Raw genomic sequence first — 19,137 nt, forward strand, 5'->3', positions numbered from 1 at the left:
ATGCTTGCACGCCTAGCCAGCGTGAGCTGGATGCTCGCTCTCGCTTGCACCATCTTTACCGCACAACATGCAGAGGCAACCACCGCCGACCCCATCTTCTTCATTCTGAGCCACGGTCGAATGAAGACATCCAGAGTGGATCCCATCGTCTCTCCCGGTCAGCTTTCATCGCATGTTCACAACTTTGTCGGCATGAACGGTATCGACGCCAACACCACCACGGTGGAGGCACTGGTTGAAGCTTCGACATGTACCACCGCTCCTTTGACAGACGACAAGTCCTCGTACTGGGCTCCTCAGCTCTACACGTACAACCGCAACAACACTTTTAGTCCTGTTTCGCTCAGCTTTGTCAACACATATTACCTCATGAGGGGCAACACCAACATCACGGCTTTCCCACGAGGCCTCAAGATGGTCGCTGGAAACGCCAAAGCTACAGGACCCGCAGCTACGAAGCAACTGCAGGACATTGTGACCTTTGTCTGCCTCAACTACGTCAATGGAAGCAGTGGAGGAGCCACGTTCCCTCAGAAGTCCTGTCCGCAGGGTCTGCGCACCCAAGTCATGTTCCCTTCCTGCTGGAATGGGGAGAGTCTGTACGAGAAGGATATGTCGCACGTCGTCTACCCAAAGGGAAACTTTGCCGGCAGCGGGCCTTGTCCCGATTCGCACAAGATCCGACTACCCACGCTGTTCTACGAATACATCTGGAATGTTGGCAACACCAACAACACAGGAATTTCATCTTGGGTGCTTGCGAACGGAGACTCGTATGGCTACTCGTTCCATGCCGACTTCTTTGCCAACTGGAACGAGACAACATTGCAGGACGCCATCGACACGTGCACAGGCAGTCTGTTTGGTGATATCGAAAAGTGTCCCCCGCTCGCGCGAACTGTGAACCGCAAGGCAGCCGGAGCCTGTCGGGGCAAATCGACCGAGCCGCTTTCGGCTAGCTTTGCATCCTTACCAGGGTGCAACATCGTCTACAATGGTCCTCATGCTGGTCGCGGGTTAGCTCCAGGCTGCGACCCAAGTAAAGTTCCGGTGATGCCAGCTGGAGGAGTCGTGAGCAGCGGCGAGGCCAGAATCAGCAGCGCTTCAACCACCACCAACAGCATCAGCACGACCACCAGTTCGGCCAGGCTCAGCTCGACTTCGAAGCTTATGACGTCCAAGTCCAGTACCCGACCTGCTACCACATTGGCCATCGAGCCTCGATCGACATTCTCAACTAGCAGCCGGCGCGCCATGACTGTTTTTACCGCCGCCAAGTCGACGAACACAAGGAGGAGCGCTACTTCGACTCGCAAGAAGCATCGTGCCACACATGTTGCTCACATTCACTGATCCGCTGAATCGCTTACCACTTTCCAACGGCCTTGACGTCCTGGCGTCAATTGCTGCTTTCAGGCCGGCAGCTGTTCTGTTGTAGCTGGGAGTGGTTGACTCCACGGAACCTTTGTTTGTTGTTTGCTATGCATATGGTGATACCCTTCTGTTCTATTTGCCATCCATACCATATCAATGGGCTCGAGCAGGGATGAGACGCACGTGTAGAGGCGAGTGTCGGTGGTAGCAGAATGACCGGTCGATGGCTAGCGAAAGGTACACTGGAAGAAGATCGAGTAGTGAAAGCAGCCAGCCTATTCTCGGCAGACGCTCAAAAGGCTTTGTAGCAGTTGCTTCATCTTCGTACGAAGCCAGAGAAGTCTGGGCCAGCCCGCTTTCTGGCGAGCGAATTATATGTACACGCACGCATGCACATAGAGCTGGACCCCTGCTTGCCTTTCTAGCAACTTGCGCTGTACGCCAACGGTCGTCTCACGAGAGAAATTGTATCCTGTCGATGAGACTAGCCATAGTCCACCTACCACTGGAAGAAGCGCACAGGCTGCAGTCTGCTAGAACCAGTCATGTGCGGTTTCGAAAGCCAAGTCCCGTGTCTACCAAAACACGATTTCTTTTTCGCTGAGAATACAGTACGGCCGGTGTGTACCCGTCAACTGAGCCAGAGAAATATGGCGGCTCACCCTCGGAAAGTACATAATTTAATTTTCGGCATTTCGCGCTTCTCCTCGCTCCGCGTCAACTCATTCGCTCTGCAACTTCGCGTGGGGTTTCTTTCTTCAGATTAATTCTTCTTGTTTATTTAACTACATGAAGTGCTTAGCCGAGCCGCGAGTGGCAGGTGTGGTTGTCATACAGTGCGGGTCTATGGATATTGTAGGCACCTACGTTTCTTGTCTCCCGCTCCGGGCTGCCATGGCAAACATTGACGAGTTCAGACCAAAAACGTCCGTCTTGCGTTTATACATTGACAATTGCATCGGGACCGGACTTTCGATGATGTCCTTGCAGCCTTGAAAGTGTACTATAGGTGCACAATATATGCAACGACGATCTCGTGGTTTTGCGAAGAATCTGCCTCTGCTCTCTCATGTCTCTCCGCCATGCTCGTAAAGGTGACACCATAGCAACAGCCTTGCCTACCTTCTCGACGACATCATGGAGCTTCATCGTCCTTGGGATCCATGTACCAGGGGGATGACGGTGGAGCAACACCTGGGACGGCTGCGGTTCTCGCTCACTCGATCCTACTATCGCGCCCGTCGTACGCAATTGGCGTCATGCAGCATTCCACAAGCAGAGGTCGCCACCAACTCACAGCTACAAGCCCTCATGAACTTGCAAGCCCTCCTCAATGAACCAACAGCCGCTTGGAGTTCGGCCGATCAGGATTATGCCAAGTTGTTGCCACCTTTGCCAGACAACGACGCAATCTTCCTAGGAATTCACCTGGCGAGTTCGGCGCAGGCGGATGGATGCCTGATAGCCTCTTCTCTACATAAAGACCTGCGCGCATCTCTATACGAGTCTACATGGCAAGATATGCTGTTTTGCTTCGTCGAGGATCGCAGCCCTTGCTGTATTCAAGGGGGGGACGCCATGTCAAGCGCTCAAACCGAGCCAGTGCAGTGCCACCTTGGCTGTCTGGGTAGATTTGTTTGGGGTGAGTATACTGACCAGATGGGCGAGTTGCGATTTGTTCGCAGACGAGACGTTTTGCTGACAGCTTTAAAATCCATCACCTTTTAAAAGGCGAGGCTTATTCATGGCCCATCGAAAAGCTGTTTACGCAGTACCGCCTCTTTGAAGCACAGCTGACATGGCGAGCTCATTTTGGATCAGCGTTACCACCTACGCCAAGTACTCCGACACTTTACAACAATACACAGCTCAACACAATGCACTCCACCATCACTCCGGCTTCGTCTCCCAGTTGCGATGGGTCGGACCACGCCACACGGCTGCCTTCGTTGCCACAGCACCACCAAGGGCCGAGGATAGGAAATCTCGCGCTTCACTGCACTAGGAAGCACAGTCGAACGGCTTCTGTGCTGTATGAGAGCGACACGGCAGCTTCAAGCTCGTCCTCAGCCGTGAGCGGACCTGCGACCTCAAACATGCCGCTGAATGTCTTTTCCTGGGATGTCGTTCCACAGATACCACGACGCGTTGCCAGTTCTTCCCTCTCACCATTGCCGACGCACCACATTGACACTTCGCCGATACCAGCAGAAAGCCAGACATCCTTCCCAGCGCAGTTCGGAGAGTTGGACGGCAGTCCTCCCAAGCCTCCTGGCAAGATTTTCTATGACAGCTGCAATTTTGATGAAGGTGCCTCGAACAGCTCGCCACGTCCGATTGTTCATCGTCGAACGCCGAGCAAAGAAACGGCTAAACGCACCATTCAGAACCGGGAAAAAAGCAAGAGATACTACTACCGTCGCAAAGCCCAACGCGATGCTGTCAAGGTCGCGCTAAACTCCTTGCAAGCGCTCACGGATCCTTCACTTCCAACAGTGGAGCCTGAGCACTCGCAGTTGACGAGTCAGCTGCCCGAATTGGACACCATGCTGCCTCGGTTTGTTGAAGTCGAATACACCCCAGGCGCTGAACTGTCAGCGTACAACAATTCAATAGCCGGGCAAGTCGTGTCAGAGAGTACAGTGCCGATGGTGCGCTCAACTGCAGCTACTACAGCGATCGCAACGCTGTCCTCCAGCAGCTGCAGTGGCGGCGCCATCACTGTGCCAATGCCAGCGACGAGAGTCGAGCCGGGCTTTTTACATGCGATGTTTGACGAACAGTCCAGCTTGCCTTTCGAGTGGCCGGACATCCTAAGGGCAGGAATTCAATTGAAAGTACCTATAGCGAACGCAGCGATACAGCATTAATCACTCCTGCTCTGACATCTAGGCTCTCGAGCATCAGATAGTTGTCTTCAAGGACGACATGCAGGAACAAGCACTCTGCCCATTTGGTCAATGATAACAGCAAGGCTTCTGGCCTTGTTCTTCCTTCGACATTTACTCTTACTGCCTGTATTTCGAGCCGTCTGGATGAGAACTTGTTGGTAATGGCCGGTACCGAGAAGCGAAAGCATGCGAGTTGGATTATCTTCTTGCTTTTCCGCCCCATCTCATGATATACTCAGCAAGCTTCCCCAGACTTGTTCTTCATAGGTTCTCTCCGGAGATTTACGTCGGTGTTTGAACAAGCCGCAATACCATGACCATCAATCCAGCACCCTTCGCTGACCCACAGTCGGTGCCACAGCGAGTCCATCTGGAACAGCGGAAACAAATAATAGCAATCAAACAAAAATATGAAATGAACAAAAGATAAACTTGGAAAAAGGTAAACGTAAAAACATTCTCAAAAGGTCAACAAAATTTTAACGTTTAGCATGGCCGGGATCCTAGTCATCCACGATTGTCTTAGCTTCCCCAACTCGGTCGTTCTTGATCTCTGTGCCGATCACAATGTTCTGGTTAGACGATGGAGTTGAGAAGTCTCGTTTCGAATCAAAGCATTTAGCAAGTCAAGCAGCAAGCCTCGAACCAAGATACTATACCAATGAGTTGATCTTACACCTCGCAAGACGCTTAATTGACCGACAGATGTTACGACAGAAGTGCTGTTCCTTCTCCTATCTCGCCGTCTCAGCAATACAAGTACAGAAACTAGAATAAAACCAGTACCCATTTCTGTCAGAGCGAGATGCCGAAGTACAAGAGATCTATGAGCGCAAAAGAAACATTGTTTTAGGAATGGGGAGACGTCCGAGGAACTTGATCAGATCAAGAGGCTGAGGCAGTCAGGACGGTGGAAGGGGAAACCGACACTGCGTTGGGGTCGAAGGTGAACACGTTCATGCGCGAAGAACCACCACAGGCCTGGGTCGAGTTGCCAGCGCAGCTGTACGTGCAGCCGCGCTCCAGCGGGTCGTTCGCGCCCTGGGCGGGCGCCTTGGCGGAGGTGCTGGGCAGGGTCACCGAGCCGTAGCATTCGTTTCCGTACTGCACACCACAAACGGTGAGGTTCTTGGCGGCACAAGCGGCTAGGCACGTCTCCACCGTCGACTTTGCGTTGTTTTGATACACGGTCACGTTGAGGACACGCGCGTTGGTGCTGTCCGCGTAGCAGTCGTTGAACGTCCACTTGCTGGATCGGTTGACGGTGAACACCTTCTGCTGCCAGGTCGTGTCTTGTACGATGTTGATGCGCCCACTGCCACCACAGACCTGTGACGAGTTGCCGTTGCAGAGGTAGGTGCAGCCCATAGCTCCGGGGCCGCTGCTGTAGGCATTGTTGAGCAGGAAGTTGTCGCAGTAGCATTCGCCAGAGTACTCGGTACCACTGAAGCGGTAGCCCTTCGCCCGACATGTGGAAGCACAGCCATCCACAGTGTTTGTCTTGTTGTTCTGGTATGCCATGTAGCCCAGACTTCGGGCGCTGGTCGAGTCAAGGTAGCAGCCGAGTGCGGTGAAACCAGTCGCTGTTGGGGCGGGTGCGGCCGACGACGTCGTTGAGGAAGAGGTGGTGGAAGAGGTGGTGGAAGAGGTGGAGGAGGAGGATGTTGTTAACGACGAGCTGCTGGAGCTACTTGACGAAGAGCTGCTTGACGAAGAGCTACTTGACGAAGAGCTACTGGACGAAGAGCTACTTGACGAAGAGCTGCTGGAAGAAGAGCTGCTCAAAGTCGTGGTGGTTGTCGCCGGAGCAGGTGTGGGAGTCGATGCCGAAGACGTAGAGGCTGTGCTGCCTGTCGACGCTGTGGAGCTGGTCGTTGAGGCCGTGCTGCTGCTGGTTGCGCTCGACGAAGTACTTGATGCACCTGTGTTCTGATAGAGTCCCATACGGTTGGAGCCACCACAAAGCTCGAGGTTGTTGCCGGTACACAGCATGTTGCAGTCGGTCGACGCTTGCTTCACCGCGGAGTTGAGCAGGGTGTTGCCACAGTAGCACTCGTTGGCATACTCGACACCAAAGTAGCTGAAGCCGGCACACTGCTGAGCGCAGTTCTCAACCGTGTTGTTCTGACCGAGCGCCGGCTGAGCACCCTGCAGAGCACGAGCTCCGACCGTGTCATTGTAGCAACCAAGCGACGAGAACGTGCCGACGGTAGCTGGCTGAGCAGGCTGAAGCTGTACTTGGTTCGAGTAGACGTTGAGCAAGTTGCTTGCACCGCACATTTCGTTGGCATTGCCACTGCAGGCCATGTTGCAAGGCGCGTCGCTGTTCTGCTTGACTGCCGAAGCTGCCATCAAGTTGCCGCACCAGCATTCAACGCCATACTCAACACCGGCAATCGTATAACCCGCTGCAGTGCATTGAGCCGCGCATTGCTCGATTGTCTGGCTTGACGTCGAGCTGATTCGAGTTGGCAGCGCGCGAGCATAGCTGGGGTCGCTGAAGCATCCTCGGTAGGCCAGCCCTGATGCTGTCGACGATGATGTTGCACTTGCGGAGCTCGAAGTCGCCGAGGATGTGGTGCTGGTGGAAGTGGTCGACGAAGTGGTTGTTGTAGCCACAGTTGACGACGTGGTGGTGTTGGTCGAGCTCGATGCCGTAGACGTGTTCGAGGCGGAGGTAGTGGTGGTGGTTGTCGTCGTGGCAGGAGCAGTCGAATTGAGTGCGTAGAGATTTGCCCTTGACGAACCGCCACAGTACTCCGCCCTGCTTCCAGCGCAAAGGTAGTTGCAGCCCGTCTGTGCCTGGTTCGTGGCAGCATCTGTTCCGAGAACATTGTCACAGTAGCACTCTTGTCCGTACTCTACGCTAAAGTAGGTGTAAGACGCCTTTCCACAGAAGTTGGCGCAGGATTCCACGGTCATGTTGCTGGCGTCCGTGTAGCTCTTGGCCTTGAGCGCGCGGTTGGTAGCACTGTCAGCGATGCAACCGGAGGATACGTAGGTTAGGCCACCAGACGTGGTGACGTTGGGCACGAGAGCAGGACCAGTGAATGCGCCAGGCAGAAGAGTACCAGAGGTAGCATTGTAGGCGTATGCGTCGTAGAAGACGGACATGTAGCTGGCTCCACCGCAGATCTGCGTCGAATCACCGTTGCAAGCACGGTCGCAGCGTGCGTCGTCAACCTTTTTAGAGGAAGGCGGGACTTGTGAGCTGGCAAAGCATTCTCCACCATACTCGCTGCCGACGAAGTTTCCGACGCCGTTCAAGGCGAGGCCGCCGTTCATGCAAGCCCCGTTATCCATGGTTGCCTGGTTGACGTTGACAGTAGTGCTGAATGTTCTCGAGCCGACAGTGTCCGAGTAGCAGCCCAAGTAGCGATATCGCCCTGTGCCATTGACGTTGCCTGGCTGCGTAACGTTTTGCAGAGGTCCAACTTGACGCGTGACGATACGGGCGGACATCTGCACAAAGTGCACACCAAACGTCGGGTCGTTGCCGTTCAGCACCCACTGACTGGTAGTGTTGTAGGTGTCCTGGTTTACTTGGCTGTTTCCGACCGCTAGTTGAAGTGCTGCCGTGGCCTCAGAGTCGCCTGCGATCGAGTAGCCTTCGGTCAGTTCCGTAGCCGGGTTGAGAGCGAAGATCATCGGTCCGGCTGGAGGCTTGCTCTTTGTGATGGTCAGCGTGGATTCACCCGTGTTCTGTACGTGCAGAAGCTGCGTGCGGACCGTGTTGCTCAGCGCATTGCCAAAGTCCATGTAGGTCGAGTCGTTGGCGATGGTGCCGTCGAATTGGTCCAAGTTGATGTGCATCACTGCTGGACCATCAGCGCTACCAGTGAGCAGGACACTTGCGTTGCCACCGTTGGTGTAAATCGTCAAGTTTGCCTTGTAGTTACCGTTGACGGTCGGGTTGAAGTTAAGCGCAAGAGATACGCTACCCTGACCGCTGATGGTGCTCGGCATGCCGAACAGAGTAAAGTTGCCTGTCGTAGTCTTCTTGTCCATGGTGCCATCCACGTCGCCGGTGGGCCCATCGTCATCGTCGTCGTCGTCGGCACCACCACCGACACCACCAGTTACGTAAAACTCGTCAAAGTCCCAAGAAAGAACGTTCAAAGTAGCCAGACCCTGGTTGCTCAGCGACAGAGACTTGTTCAAACCGCCGACCGAATCTGCTGCGCCGGGCACAACACCGCCGAACGCAACATTGTTGGGCGTCAAGCTAAAAGTGGCAGCAGCAGAAACACCGTTTCCACGTAGAACGATAGGCACTGCTGTCACATATCCTGCTGCGGAGTTGACGGTGTTGACGTTGAGGGTTCGAGATACCGATCCGACCTTGGTAGGCGACCAGGTCACATTGAACGAGAATGGCGCACTGTTGGCGGTGTAAGCTGTTCCACTGGCAGGGAAACCGGTGACTGCAAAGGTAGCATCTCCCAGCGTCATGTTGGAGAGCGTGAAGGAGATGAGCGGTTTGCACGTTGCTGTAAGCGAAACTTTTTGGCCCAAGATCACGTCGCCAAAGGGCAATGAGGCGGTGCAGTTGAGTGGAAGATTGACGGGCGAGCCAAAGGCGGTCACCGAGCCAGCTTGGCCCACAATAAACATTCGGCCGTTTCCTGGCACGGCACGCTGGAACTTGGTTCCATCAGCGTTGTTTCCGACAAAGATAGGTGTCATGCTGCCGTTGCTGGGAGGAATGGCAGGGAACACACGAAGGTTGCCGTTGGAAGCGTCGGTGATCCATACCAGTCCACTTCCTGGTTGGCCGCCGTTCGAGGTGGTGGTGGTGTGACCAGTGCCTCGGACGGTGGTCGACGAGGCAGAACTGACCGTCTGGCCTGCCTGCGAAAAGGACGGGTTGCCGTTCGAGTCTACGCCAAATTTAAGCGCAATCGTAGGCGTGTTGGTGGCCGAGATGTAGACGTAGCCTCCCTCGAGTGGGTATGCTCCCGCCGTACTGAATGACGGACCGGCCAGAGGGATGGTCTGCAAGTTGCCGTCACCGCCTCCTGACCCAGTCTTGTAGCCACCGAGCTGATCTGCATTCAGCACGTACGCCTTTGCATTCTTGCCGCCAGCAATTGCCAGTCGATGTGTGCTGCCGGCACTGAATCCCGTCGGTAGAATGGCCACACCGCTAGAGCCAAAGTCTTGATCGGCTGCGTCCAAGGCTTTGTAGTCGGATGGCGTGAAAAAGTCGACTGCGCTCAGCGCACGAGTGTTGGGGTCCACGGCGAGCTTGATCACGGACATGGGGATCGCACCTGGTGGATAACGGCCCAAGCGCGGCGAGCTTCCGAGTTCCTCAGCTCCCACAGCGCCGTTGCCTGTCGAGACCCACATGTTGGTACCATCCCAGGAAAGGCCGCCACCCGCCATCCAGATGCCTGAACCGGTCTGGCCGAACGATCCGGCTTCTGACGTCCATGAAGTGACCGGCGCGCCCGTCTTGGCATCCATGCCAACGATCCAGCCAGTGTAGTTGAAGTTGTCACAGTGTCCGCCGAAGCCGGCGTAGATGACGCCGTTGGCAAGCAGTAGGCCGGTACGCTGTAGCTGCTTACCACCTTCGAAGAACTGAGAAGGACGGTTGGAGGGGTTGATACCCTGGATGTCGACCGGAGCAAATTTTGGCTGCAAGGTGACAGCGTCGAGGCCGTAGAAGCGGTAGCGGCCGTTATTGGTACCCTGGGTTGCTCCGGACATGTCGGCGTAACTCTTGCTGAAGAAGTAGACCGTGTTGGACGAGGGGTCCAGAACGGGAGTACCGGTGATACCGATGCTCGGATACACGTCGTTGCACTGGGCGTCGCTGGCAGTGAAGGGCGCGCCAAGCACGGTGGAGGCACGGGTAGCACCAGTGGCCGCGTCGAGAACGTAGACGTGGTTCTGTTCCGACATGACAATGAGCGACTGAGAGCCACCGGGCGGTGTGTATGTCAGAGGTTGTGCAAGGAACAGCTCTCTGTTTCCCGCTCCCGGATTAGCAGTCCACAGTGTACCCCAGGATGCTCCACCAACAATGGCAGGGTCGAAGTTGTAGCCATCCAGGTAACCGCTCTGGATGGGGCTGCAGTTCTCCATCAGACAGTCCGCAGTTCCGTACGTTGCCTGCGCCTTGACAGAGGCAGCGCCATACGAAAGTGCGGCTGTGCACGCGGCAAACAGCGTCGCAAAAGCCTTCATCGCGAACTTGGAGCACCGTAGTGGAAAAAGCGTGTTCTTGCGGAAGAGTGAAGGCGGAACGAGTTGTGGCTGCCGGCGCGAGGTATGGCCAGACTTCTCAAGAGCTTTATACTGTTTGCAAAGGGTACTGAACCACAGCCACCCGTCAAGGCATCAGGTCGACCTTCGCACAAACTGACACAATGACTGGCCAAAGTTTTGTCTGGCACCACCGCACGGCGACACGGGACCGGTCGAGAAGGAGGAACAAAACCGCAATTTACATTACATTATTTATTTTTATTCTTTGAACGGTGTGTCCTGTAGCAGGCTGCGCAAACGAGGAGTAAAAAATCCCGAACCCAGATTCGATTTACAGTCACACGCAGTTTTCGGTGGATTTTAGGCCGTTTTCACTCCCGCTCGCCGCACTGATGGCGCAAAACCGTATTCTCGGGATCACAGACGGTTAATCGAGATCGTATTCTCGACACGATTCGGCTCGAGCATGCAGTCTGTCTGCGCCACACTTTGGAATATTCCACGGGCATGCCTGGTCTGCCTTTGCTCTCAGTGACACAACTAGATATACATTGTACCAGAGTCAAGACTGTTCACACAGAACACAATCTCGGCAAGAAGATGTAGAAACCATGCGGACCTGAAAGTGTAACCAGAACGAGGGTCCCCTTTTTCCGGCGGTTCAAGATGGGGGTCTTTGAGTTTTTCCGTTGTCCAGCCTGGATATGCAAGACCCTCGGTCTGCTGGAAGCGACGAGCACAACTCATGCTCGCTACAGGCGCAAATGTTGGCTTGCTTTATTCTGAAGTGAAGCCCTCTCAGCAACCGCTGTATGCACACTCCGCGCCGGAACCTCCTTTCTGTCCAAGCTGTTCAAGCAGATTCACACCAGTAGTTCTTGAGAGAAGGTCCAAGGTTGGTCAACACAAGCACCATTTACAACAAGACGGCAACGCATCTTTCGTTCAGACCTGTTTCAGTGACCAAAAAACTCCAATTGAGAAATATCAAAAACCTTATGCGAATATGTACACAGTTATCTAGTGCAGTCGACGATCAGTGGAAAGAGGAAGACGTCGCAACGCTCGATGCCACACGTGGAGCATGTTCAGGGCGCGAATTCTGCCAGCCAGGTCGCGAATGGAAGTACGAAGGCATGCGCTGCATGGTATCAGGAAGGCCGTATCGAGCGCTCATGCTGTGCATGGATGCCGGGGGCGAGGTGGGCATGCCAATGCTGCTGCCTCGGTGATGATGGTGGTGAACAGACGAGGTAGGTGAGTAAGGCAGCGAGTTGATGTACTTCGCACTGCCGTTGGGCGAGTGAAAGCCGCCGGTGAACGAGTCGAACGATGGCGAAGAGGCGGTGAACGACGAACTTGGCGACTTGGCGTGCATGCCGGCCTTCTCGTCGTCAAACGTCATGCGGAACTGACCCTCTTTGGCGTTCTCGGCGTTGGCGCCGTAGAAGAAGGCGCGAGATGGCTCGACTGCCTTGGCCTTGGAAGCGTAATATCGGGGAAGGAACTTGTGCAGGATACCGGGGTCCAGCAGGATGGGGAAGAGGAAGTGCATCACGATGGCCAGGAAGAGCGGGAAGAGAATCGTGAATGTACCAATACGCCACTCCATCGGCACCAAAGGACTGACCGCCACAACGCTGAGCACCAAGAGCAGCATCATAGTCAAGTAGCAGTGCCAGAAGCGACGGATAACTTGCTGAATCGACGTCTGCTGGAAATCCTTGCTGGTCGCTTGCCAGGTCATGCGAACCGAGAAGAAGTAGGCCAAGATGGAAGCTGCAACATGGTAGGTGATGCCAGAGAAAAAGACGACGATAGCCGGCAAATGCCTCATTCCCTCCCACAGAGACTGCAGCAATGTGCTGTGGCCAGCACGAGCGCGCACTGTCACCAAGCCGAGGGCACCAGCCAAGTTGAACACCACTATCACCGAGATCCATGTGTCGAAGACGGGCTTGAATGACGTGTCGAGTGTGGGCCAGAACAGGCCTTGAACCACGGCCATGAGCACGGTGAGCGGAAGAGACACGCCGATGGCAAAGTAGGAGAAAAGGTAGGACAACATGCTCAGCTTGCCAGCCGTGCGCACGTTGCGCGACCACATGAAGCGCCAAAACAGCGACGTGAACGGTCCCTTGTACCAGCGCACAAAGGGGTTAAAGAGGATTTCGCAAGCACCAAAGGCATACTTTTGCCAACGTGCCTTTTCGTCGGTGGGGTTGAGCGAGACACCCTCGCGGAAGGCCTGGTTGGAGTACGTTGCCCATCGCACACAGTAGCCAGCCATCTGCAGTCGCATGGCCAGCTCGTAGTCCTCGGACACATGCTGCGACGAGAAGATTTGGCGTTCCTCCTCCAGAAGCTTCTTGTCGGCCACCTGCTGCAATGCAGTCCATCGCAAAAAGACGTTGTGACCCATCAGAGGAGCCATGGCGCCGTTGGAGCAGACCCACGAGATGCTAAAGTTGGTAAAGACACCGACAAAGTAGCCAAGCAGGCGTTCGAAATAATGATGCTGTACGTAGGTGATGCCAGAGCAGTGCTGCAGTGCACCCACATCGGGCGAGCGCTCGAGCTCGGCAGCTGCCTGCATGAGGCAGTCCTCTGGAACACGCGTGTCCGAGTCGATCAGCAGGATGTAATCTCCCATGCGAATGTTTCCCGTAGCCCAGGCGCGACCGTTGGACTCGTCCAGAACGCGTTGCAAAGCCTCGGCGTAGATAGCCTCGTCCTCAGCCTCGGTACCGTCTTGGGCTTGGTTCTCGCTGATCTGACCGGCAAGGCGTTGCTGTTGTCGTGTTGCGGTCAGCTCGTCGATGACTTGCTCGAGACGCAGAGACAGTGTGTAGGTAAAGTTAAGATTAGACGCCTTCTTGAAACGACCGAGACGCTTGTAACCATTCTCGCCGTCCGCGGGTCGTGCCACCCAGGAGCAGCCCATAGCGTTGTAGAATCGGACGCGTTCTTCAGCCTCCTGTTTGCTAAGCAGACGAAGACCGTCCTCCGAAATAACGACGTTGGCAGTGCCGCCCTGAGCCCGGTAGGCGTGCACAGCAGCCAAGACGCTCTTGAGACTTGGGGCGAGCACGGTTTGCAGACCTTCCTTGTAGCATGGCATGTGGACGGTGAAGTGGGGCAGCTTGTGATCCTTGTTAAGCGGTGCACTAGGCGAACCGGAATAGTAGAGCGAGTTGCGATGCATCTGCGAAACTGGGAAGATGAGTTGGGCCAGGATCAAGATGATGTGATCGCAAAAGTACTGAGCGACTAGAAAACGCGGCACAATGGCGACGAGGAGAACGGCTCTCATGTAGTTGCTATCCGCGAGCGTGTTGACTACCACGTCGCGGGCAAAAAGAGACATGATCACCATGTTGATTGCGACGCCAAGGCCGGTGAGCAGAGCAGCGACGTGGGTCGAGCTACGTTCCGGCTCCAGCACTGTCTCGCCCGTTTCTTGATCGAAGAGAACGACGGGGGCAACCTTCTTCTCGACAGCGGCATCTTGGTCACCGTCCGCGGCTGTTGACTTGTCGCCTCCAGCTTCCTTGTCAGCGTTGTCGCTGGGCGGTAGCATGGAGAGCCATTCTCGTTGCTGCGCATCGGGCTGTTGGTGCATGATGGCTTGAGCCTCGTTGTCGGCGTCGTGTTGTTGCTGTTGAGCAACGGTCGCTGCCAGCTGAATCGAGGAGGGCAGACCATGCACCGTGTACGCGAACAGGGCACTGACAAGAGCAGCGTCGAATTGACGTGCCATGTGCAAGACGTCCATCGCGCTGCCGTACGACACAGCCATTCCCGTCGATCGAACCAGCAAGCAGCCAGAAGTAGGCGCAAGCATCGAAGCCTGCGACAAGTCATCCAAGATGGGAATCTCTTCGCCAGTCTCGAGCGTGATGGTCCTATGGAGAGGCACATGCTTGAGCAGTTCGTCCGTGCTGACAGGCTTGGTAACGACGGCGCAAGAGGCCCGCAGGGATACCAGCAGCTCTTTGACCCACTCGGTCTCTGGCTCGGCATCGACTGGATGCGCATAGATTCCGTGGCGTGCCGTACCGCACAGCATGAAGACACCCTCCTGTACGTCGTCCGTGTCGGTATCGTGGAGCCACTCCTCACGCAAACCGGTTCGGTACATGTGAGCCAGCATCATGCGGACCGTGGCATCTTGAGCCTTGGGAGTCGACAAGATGGCAGGTGAAAGTGGCATCGCAGGCAACTCTGCGGACTGTGTGTAGCGCGTCATGGAGAGACCTCCGTCAACGACAGAGGTGCTGCGAGAGCGAGTCGAACCAAGGTTGCGCAGGCTAAGCTTCATCGAGTTGTGCCTGCTGAGATGTGCGGGCGTGTTGGCGCCACTGTTGGACAAGGATGGCGGCGCCATGATCTCGGAGGCGGAACTGTCCATTTCTGCAGTGTCGTGAGCAGAGAAATAGGGCTGCTGACCGTCGTCCACAGCAGCAGCGGTGTGCGACATAGTTGCAGAACGTTGGTGCGTCTAGGGAGCTGTGGTGGTAGGGAGCGAAGACTGAAAGCAGCTTTTCTAGGCGTAAGCCATTGCCTATTTGTATGTGCCCAGCCCAGAGCTCAAAAGACTAGCTATTGTTACCTCCATGTCTCTAAGATGGATCCTTGGCATCGAAGAACTCGACATGTAGTTCCTTATCGAGGAGCTCTCTCGCAAGGTCCCGCTGGTCCCGCTGGTCCCGCTGATCCCGCTGATCCCGCCCTGCTTCGGTGCGGATAGTGCTTCTCTTAATCGCATGATTCAACGGAAAGGTGCCTTTGACACAGACAAGGAGCACAGGACGGTGTGAAGCAATCCGATATGCAACGGGAAGTGGCGCAGTACTGTATACAGTCGACCGAAAAAAACCACGTTGAAATAAATTTGGCAAAATCGTGGTTTGCCTACCCCAGGCTTGGCACAGAGACAGAGACGCAAAATTTCCGGGTGACACGGGAAAAATTAAATATTTCGCTTGATTCCGCACAGAAAGCTTAGAGAGGCGTGTGCAGGGAGAGATTGCATGATGTTCTGTAAAAAGAGCCACTCATTCGCAGGGCAGCATACCGTAATGGAATGATTACAAGAAGGGTGGTACAACGGAGCACCCTTTCCATCGACTCCCACCACCTCAACGAAAATCCCTCGCTCTTCAACATGTTTCGCCCATCGAATGGAGCTAGCGAGTTCCGCAGCACGCGCGTCTCACCGCAGCAGATCCTCGAGGAGAGCACCACCAGGAAGAAGGGCAGAAAAGATGATCAAGGCGACCTTTACTGGACACAAAGCCGAGCTGGAAGACGATCGCAAAGATATGGCTGTCTGATTCTGTTGGTCGGAATCATCGCTGGCTCGCTCATGGGCGGCATGCGTATTGGCCTGGAACTGCTCAGCTACTACAAAGACCAGGGCAAGTACTGTCTCGTGATGGAAGACAACTTCGACGGTCCTCTCAACACAACACTCTGGCAGCACGAGGTGTCGGTCGGCGGCAACGGCAACGGCGAGTTCCAATGGGATCAGGCCTCGCCTCAAAATTCTTACACCGAAGATGGCAACCTCTACATCGTGCCTACTCTCACGGCAGATGTCATTGGTGAGGCAAACATCTACGATGGCTACACCGTCAACCTGACTGCCGACGGCACTTGTACACAAAAGGAGTCCAAGTGGACCGAGATCGACCGCAAGATCCCGATGCAGATTGCTATCAACAGCACGCACACCAACTGCCAAGCACACAGCAACGCAACCCTCGGCACCGTGATCCCGCCGGTGCGAAGCGCGCGTCTAACCACCAAGGGAACCGCAGCGATACGCTATGGTAGAGTCGAAGTTCGCGCTCGTATGCCTACGGGCGACTGGCTCTGGCCTGCAGTATGGATGATGCCTCGAGACGCGGTCTACGGCGATTGGCCACGATCCGGTGAGATCGATATCTTCGAAAGCGACGGCAATAAACCAACTTGGCGATACGACGTGCACAGCAACTCAAGTAAGCAGCAGAGAAAGTGACATCAACTGCCAGATTTGTGAGCCTATACTGACATTCCCGTGCGTGGTCTCTGTCTCACAGTGCGCAGCACCCTTCACTTCGGCTATGATCCCGATCACAATCTGCAACGCAAGTGGGGAGGAATTCGCCTTCTCTGGCGCAAGTACTTCAATGAAGACTACCACACCTTTGGTCTCGAATGGGACGAGCACGGCATCTGGACCTGGGAGCGCTCGCGAAACTATCGCGTTCTCAACAAAAAGTTCAAGAATTTTGCCATTGATCGCGAGCCTGTCCAGCGCGACAAGAACGGCGTTCTCATCCCGCCGCCCAACCCGTGGCTGTTGTCGAACAGCAAAGCGGCACCATTCGATCAATGTGAGTTTGCCTTGTACGGACAAAATCACGGTAGAAAATATGCACTAACACTTGACTTCTTGCGACAGACTTCTACCTTATCCTCAATGTTGCTGTTGGCAGTACAAATGGCTACTTTGCAAACAGTCCGTGGTCCAACTCGGATCCTAACGCTGCGCGCGCCTTCATCGAGGCGAAAGATCACACCTGGGGCCCAACATGGCCGCAAGACCCCAAGAAGCGTGGCATGGCCATCGACTACGTCAAGATGTGGCAGCGCTGTGGATAGAATCGGTAGCATGGGCCTCTTTTGTATTGTACATAGGCGTCCTGTCCTTGGGTCGGAATCGACGCTTTTTTATTGCTTTGCTACGCGAGATTGAAAAGACAAAAATGGGGTACATTCAGGAGCGAGGAACTTGCATCGAGAGTACGTGAGGCAGGGGCAGGTAGTTGGACGACGAAAACCATGGAGCGAGCGATACGCCTTCTTGAACGAGTGCCTCTGTGGCAAGGCCTGAAAGATGCAAGAAGTCGAGGTGCTGGTCTACGGCTTCTGTGCGCGCTAGCAAATTGTTTTCATGTCGATTTCAACCGCAGCGCCTGGGGCGATAAAAGGAAAATATACATTGCTAGACGAACCCAAAATAACAAAATGATACTTGAAAGAGACGTGTGACATTAGCACCGCTTCCACGCTTTGACATAGTCGATTACCATGGATCGCTTCTCGACCGAGCCCCAGCTCGGAAGCCAACTAGCACGCTGGTTCCAGAAGACTCCAGCGGCGCGCGGGTCGTCGTTGCTCCAAGGCTGGCCCCTATCGGCAAAGTAGCCGTTGGTACCACCGACGGCAAGGTTGAGGATGAGGTAGAACTCTTGGTCGAACGGCGCGCCCGTGTTGTTGCTCTTGCTCCAAGGATTTGGTGGCGGCACCATGATACCGGCAGCATTCAACTGCGCCAAGGGCATCTTGTTGATGAAAGGCTCATTGAAACGGACGTTGAGCACGCGTCGTGCTCGGGTATCGCGCCAGGTCCATATGCCGTGCTCGTCCCATTCGAGACCAAAGGTGTGGAAGTCGTCGTTCCAAAGCTTGCGCCAAAGAGTCGAGACGGTGGAGGTCTTCATGTACTGATCTGAACCAGCGTCGTTGCCCCAATGCAGCGAACTTCGCATTGTGTTACTGAGCTGTTGGTCACGAGATGTGGCTACGTTGCCCTTGCCTTCGAAAAGGTCGATTTCTCCGCTCTTTGGCCACTCGCCGTAGACGCTATCACGCGGCATCATCCATACAGCAGGCCACAGCCAGTCGCCCGTCGGCATGCGGGCGCGCACTTCAACTCGTCCGTAGCGCATGGAGAAGCTGGAGTTGGTCGTCAGGCGTGCGCTCTGCACTGGAGGGATGACCGTGCCCAGTGTCTGGTTGCTGCTGATCTGGCAGTTGACATCTGCGTTACGGATTGAGGCCATGCGAATGTCGTTGTTGTTGGTGCGGTCCATCCAGGGCACGTGCGAGGCTGTGCACTCACCCGACTGGGTGAGGTTGACTGTGTAGCCGTTGGTCACGGCGTCTTCACCGATCAAGTCGGCAGTGAGCGTCGGAGTGATGTACAGCAAGCCATCCTTGGTGTACGAGTTGTTTGAGCTTGCGGTGGTCCACTCGAATTCCTTGTTGCCGAACCCACCCACTTGGACTTCGCGAGTCCAAAGGTTTGTGTTGAGAGGTCCGTCGAACTGCTCGTCCAGAGCGAGACAGTAGTTGTGCTGACCGCTCATAAAACCAAAAATGCCTAGGCCAATGACGGCGCCAGATGCGAGAACACCGACTGCGATTCCGATCAAGACGAAAAGATAGTCGATGCGCTTGCTGCGCTTGCCTCGCTTGGAGAGACTCCACAGGTTGGGCGGCGTCCATGCGTCTGCGTCGATGCGTCGCGATACGAAGCCGTGCGGTGGCTGAAGCAAGGCACGCTGAGCTGCCTTTGTGATCGGCAAGCAGTCGATCGCGATGGGTCGCGAGCCCGAAGACAGACCATCGTCGATGCTCTTGGCCTCTGTCGCCATGCTCTCCTGGCTGCTCGACGGCGGCAGGACCGACTCTTGCTGGGCTTTGCTCTTCTTGCTCTTGCGGAACAGCATCTTTACCGGTGTATGTATGGGTGTGTGGGTGTACGTGCAGACGATACTGGGGCAACACTGCGGTCCTAGAGTTATATATATCGCTGCCTTTCGAGTCGTTCGTTTGCCACTGATCTGAATCTACTTTTCCGTGGGCCAGTGTGCGGATATTA

The 19,137-nt window shown here is 55.1% G+C and overlaps 5 protein-coding genes across 5 annotated transcripts; 2 read left to right on the forward strand and 3 right to left on the reverse strand.

Annotated features, from left to right (window-relative positions):
- Positions 1–1,353, forward strand: EX895_001068 (uncharacterized protein; the record flags this gene model as incomplete). Its single annotated transcript, XM_029881668.1, has 1 exon — positions 1–1,353. The coding sequence occupies one exon, from the start codon at positions 1–3 to the stop codon at positions 1,351–1,353; it is 1,353 nt and encodes a 450-aa protein (XP_029741756.1).
- Positions 1,354–5,150: 3,797 nt separating this feature from the next.
- On the reverse strand, positions 5,151–10,460 carry EX895_001069 (uncharacterized protein; the record flags this gene model as incomplete). Its single annotated transcript, XM_029881669.1, has 1 exon — positions 5,151–10,460. One exon carries the CDS (start codon positions 10,458–10,460, stop codon positions 5,151–5,153), a length of 5,310 nt encoding a protein of 1,769 aa, XP_029741757.1.
- Positions 10,461–11,517: 1,057 nt separating this feature from the next.
- EX895_001070 (uncharacterized protein) lies at positions 11,518–14,961 on the reverse strand (the record flags this gene model as incomplete). The annotated part of the gene is made up of 1 exon (XM_029881670.1): positions 11,518–14,961. One exon carries the CDS (start codon positions 14,959–14,961, stop codon positions 11,518–11,520), a length of 3,444 nt encoding a protein of 1,147 aa, XP_029741758.1.
- Positions 14,962–15,648: 687 nt separating this feature from the next.
- On the forward strand, positions 15,649–17,132 carry EX895_001071 (uncharacterized protein; the record flags this gene model as incomplete). Its single annotated transcript, XM_029881671.1, has 3 exons — positions 15,649–16,486; positions 16,568–16,864; positions 16,933–17,132. The coding sequence occupies 3 exons, from the start codon at positions 15,649–15,651 to the stop codon at positions 17,130–17,132; spliced, it is 1,335 nt and encodes a 444-aa protein (XP_029741759.1).
- A 392-nt stretch (positions 17,133–17,524) lies between these two features.
- EX895_001072 (uncharacterized protein) lies at positions 17,525–18,985 on the reverse strand (the record flags this gene model as incomplete). The annotated part of the gene is made up of 1 exon (XM_029881672.1): positions 17,525–18,985. The coding sequence occupies one exon, from the start codon at positions 18,983–18,985 to the stop codon at positions 17,525–17,527; it is 1,461 nt and encodes a 486-aa protein (XP_029741760.1).
- Positions 18,986–19,137: the final 152 nt, after the last annotated feature.

The sequence above is a fragment of the Sporisorium graminicola genome, chromosome SGRAM_10, assembly GCF_005498985.1.
Source record: "Sporisorium graminicola strain CBS 10092 chromosome SGRAM_10, whole genome shotgun sequence".
NCBI classification, from domain to species: domain Eukaryota; kingdom Fungi; phylum Basidiomycota; class Ustilaginomycetes; order Ustilaginales; family Ustilaginaceae; genus Sporisorium; species Sporisorium graminicola.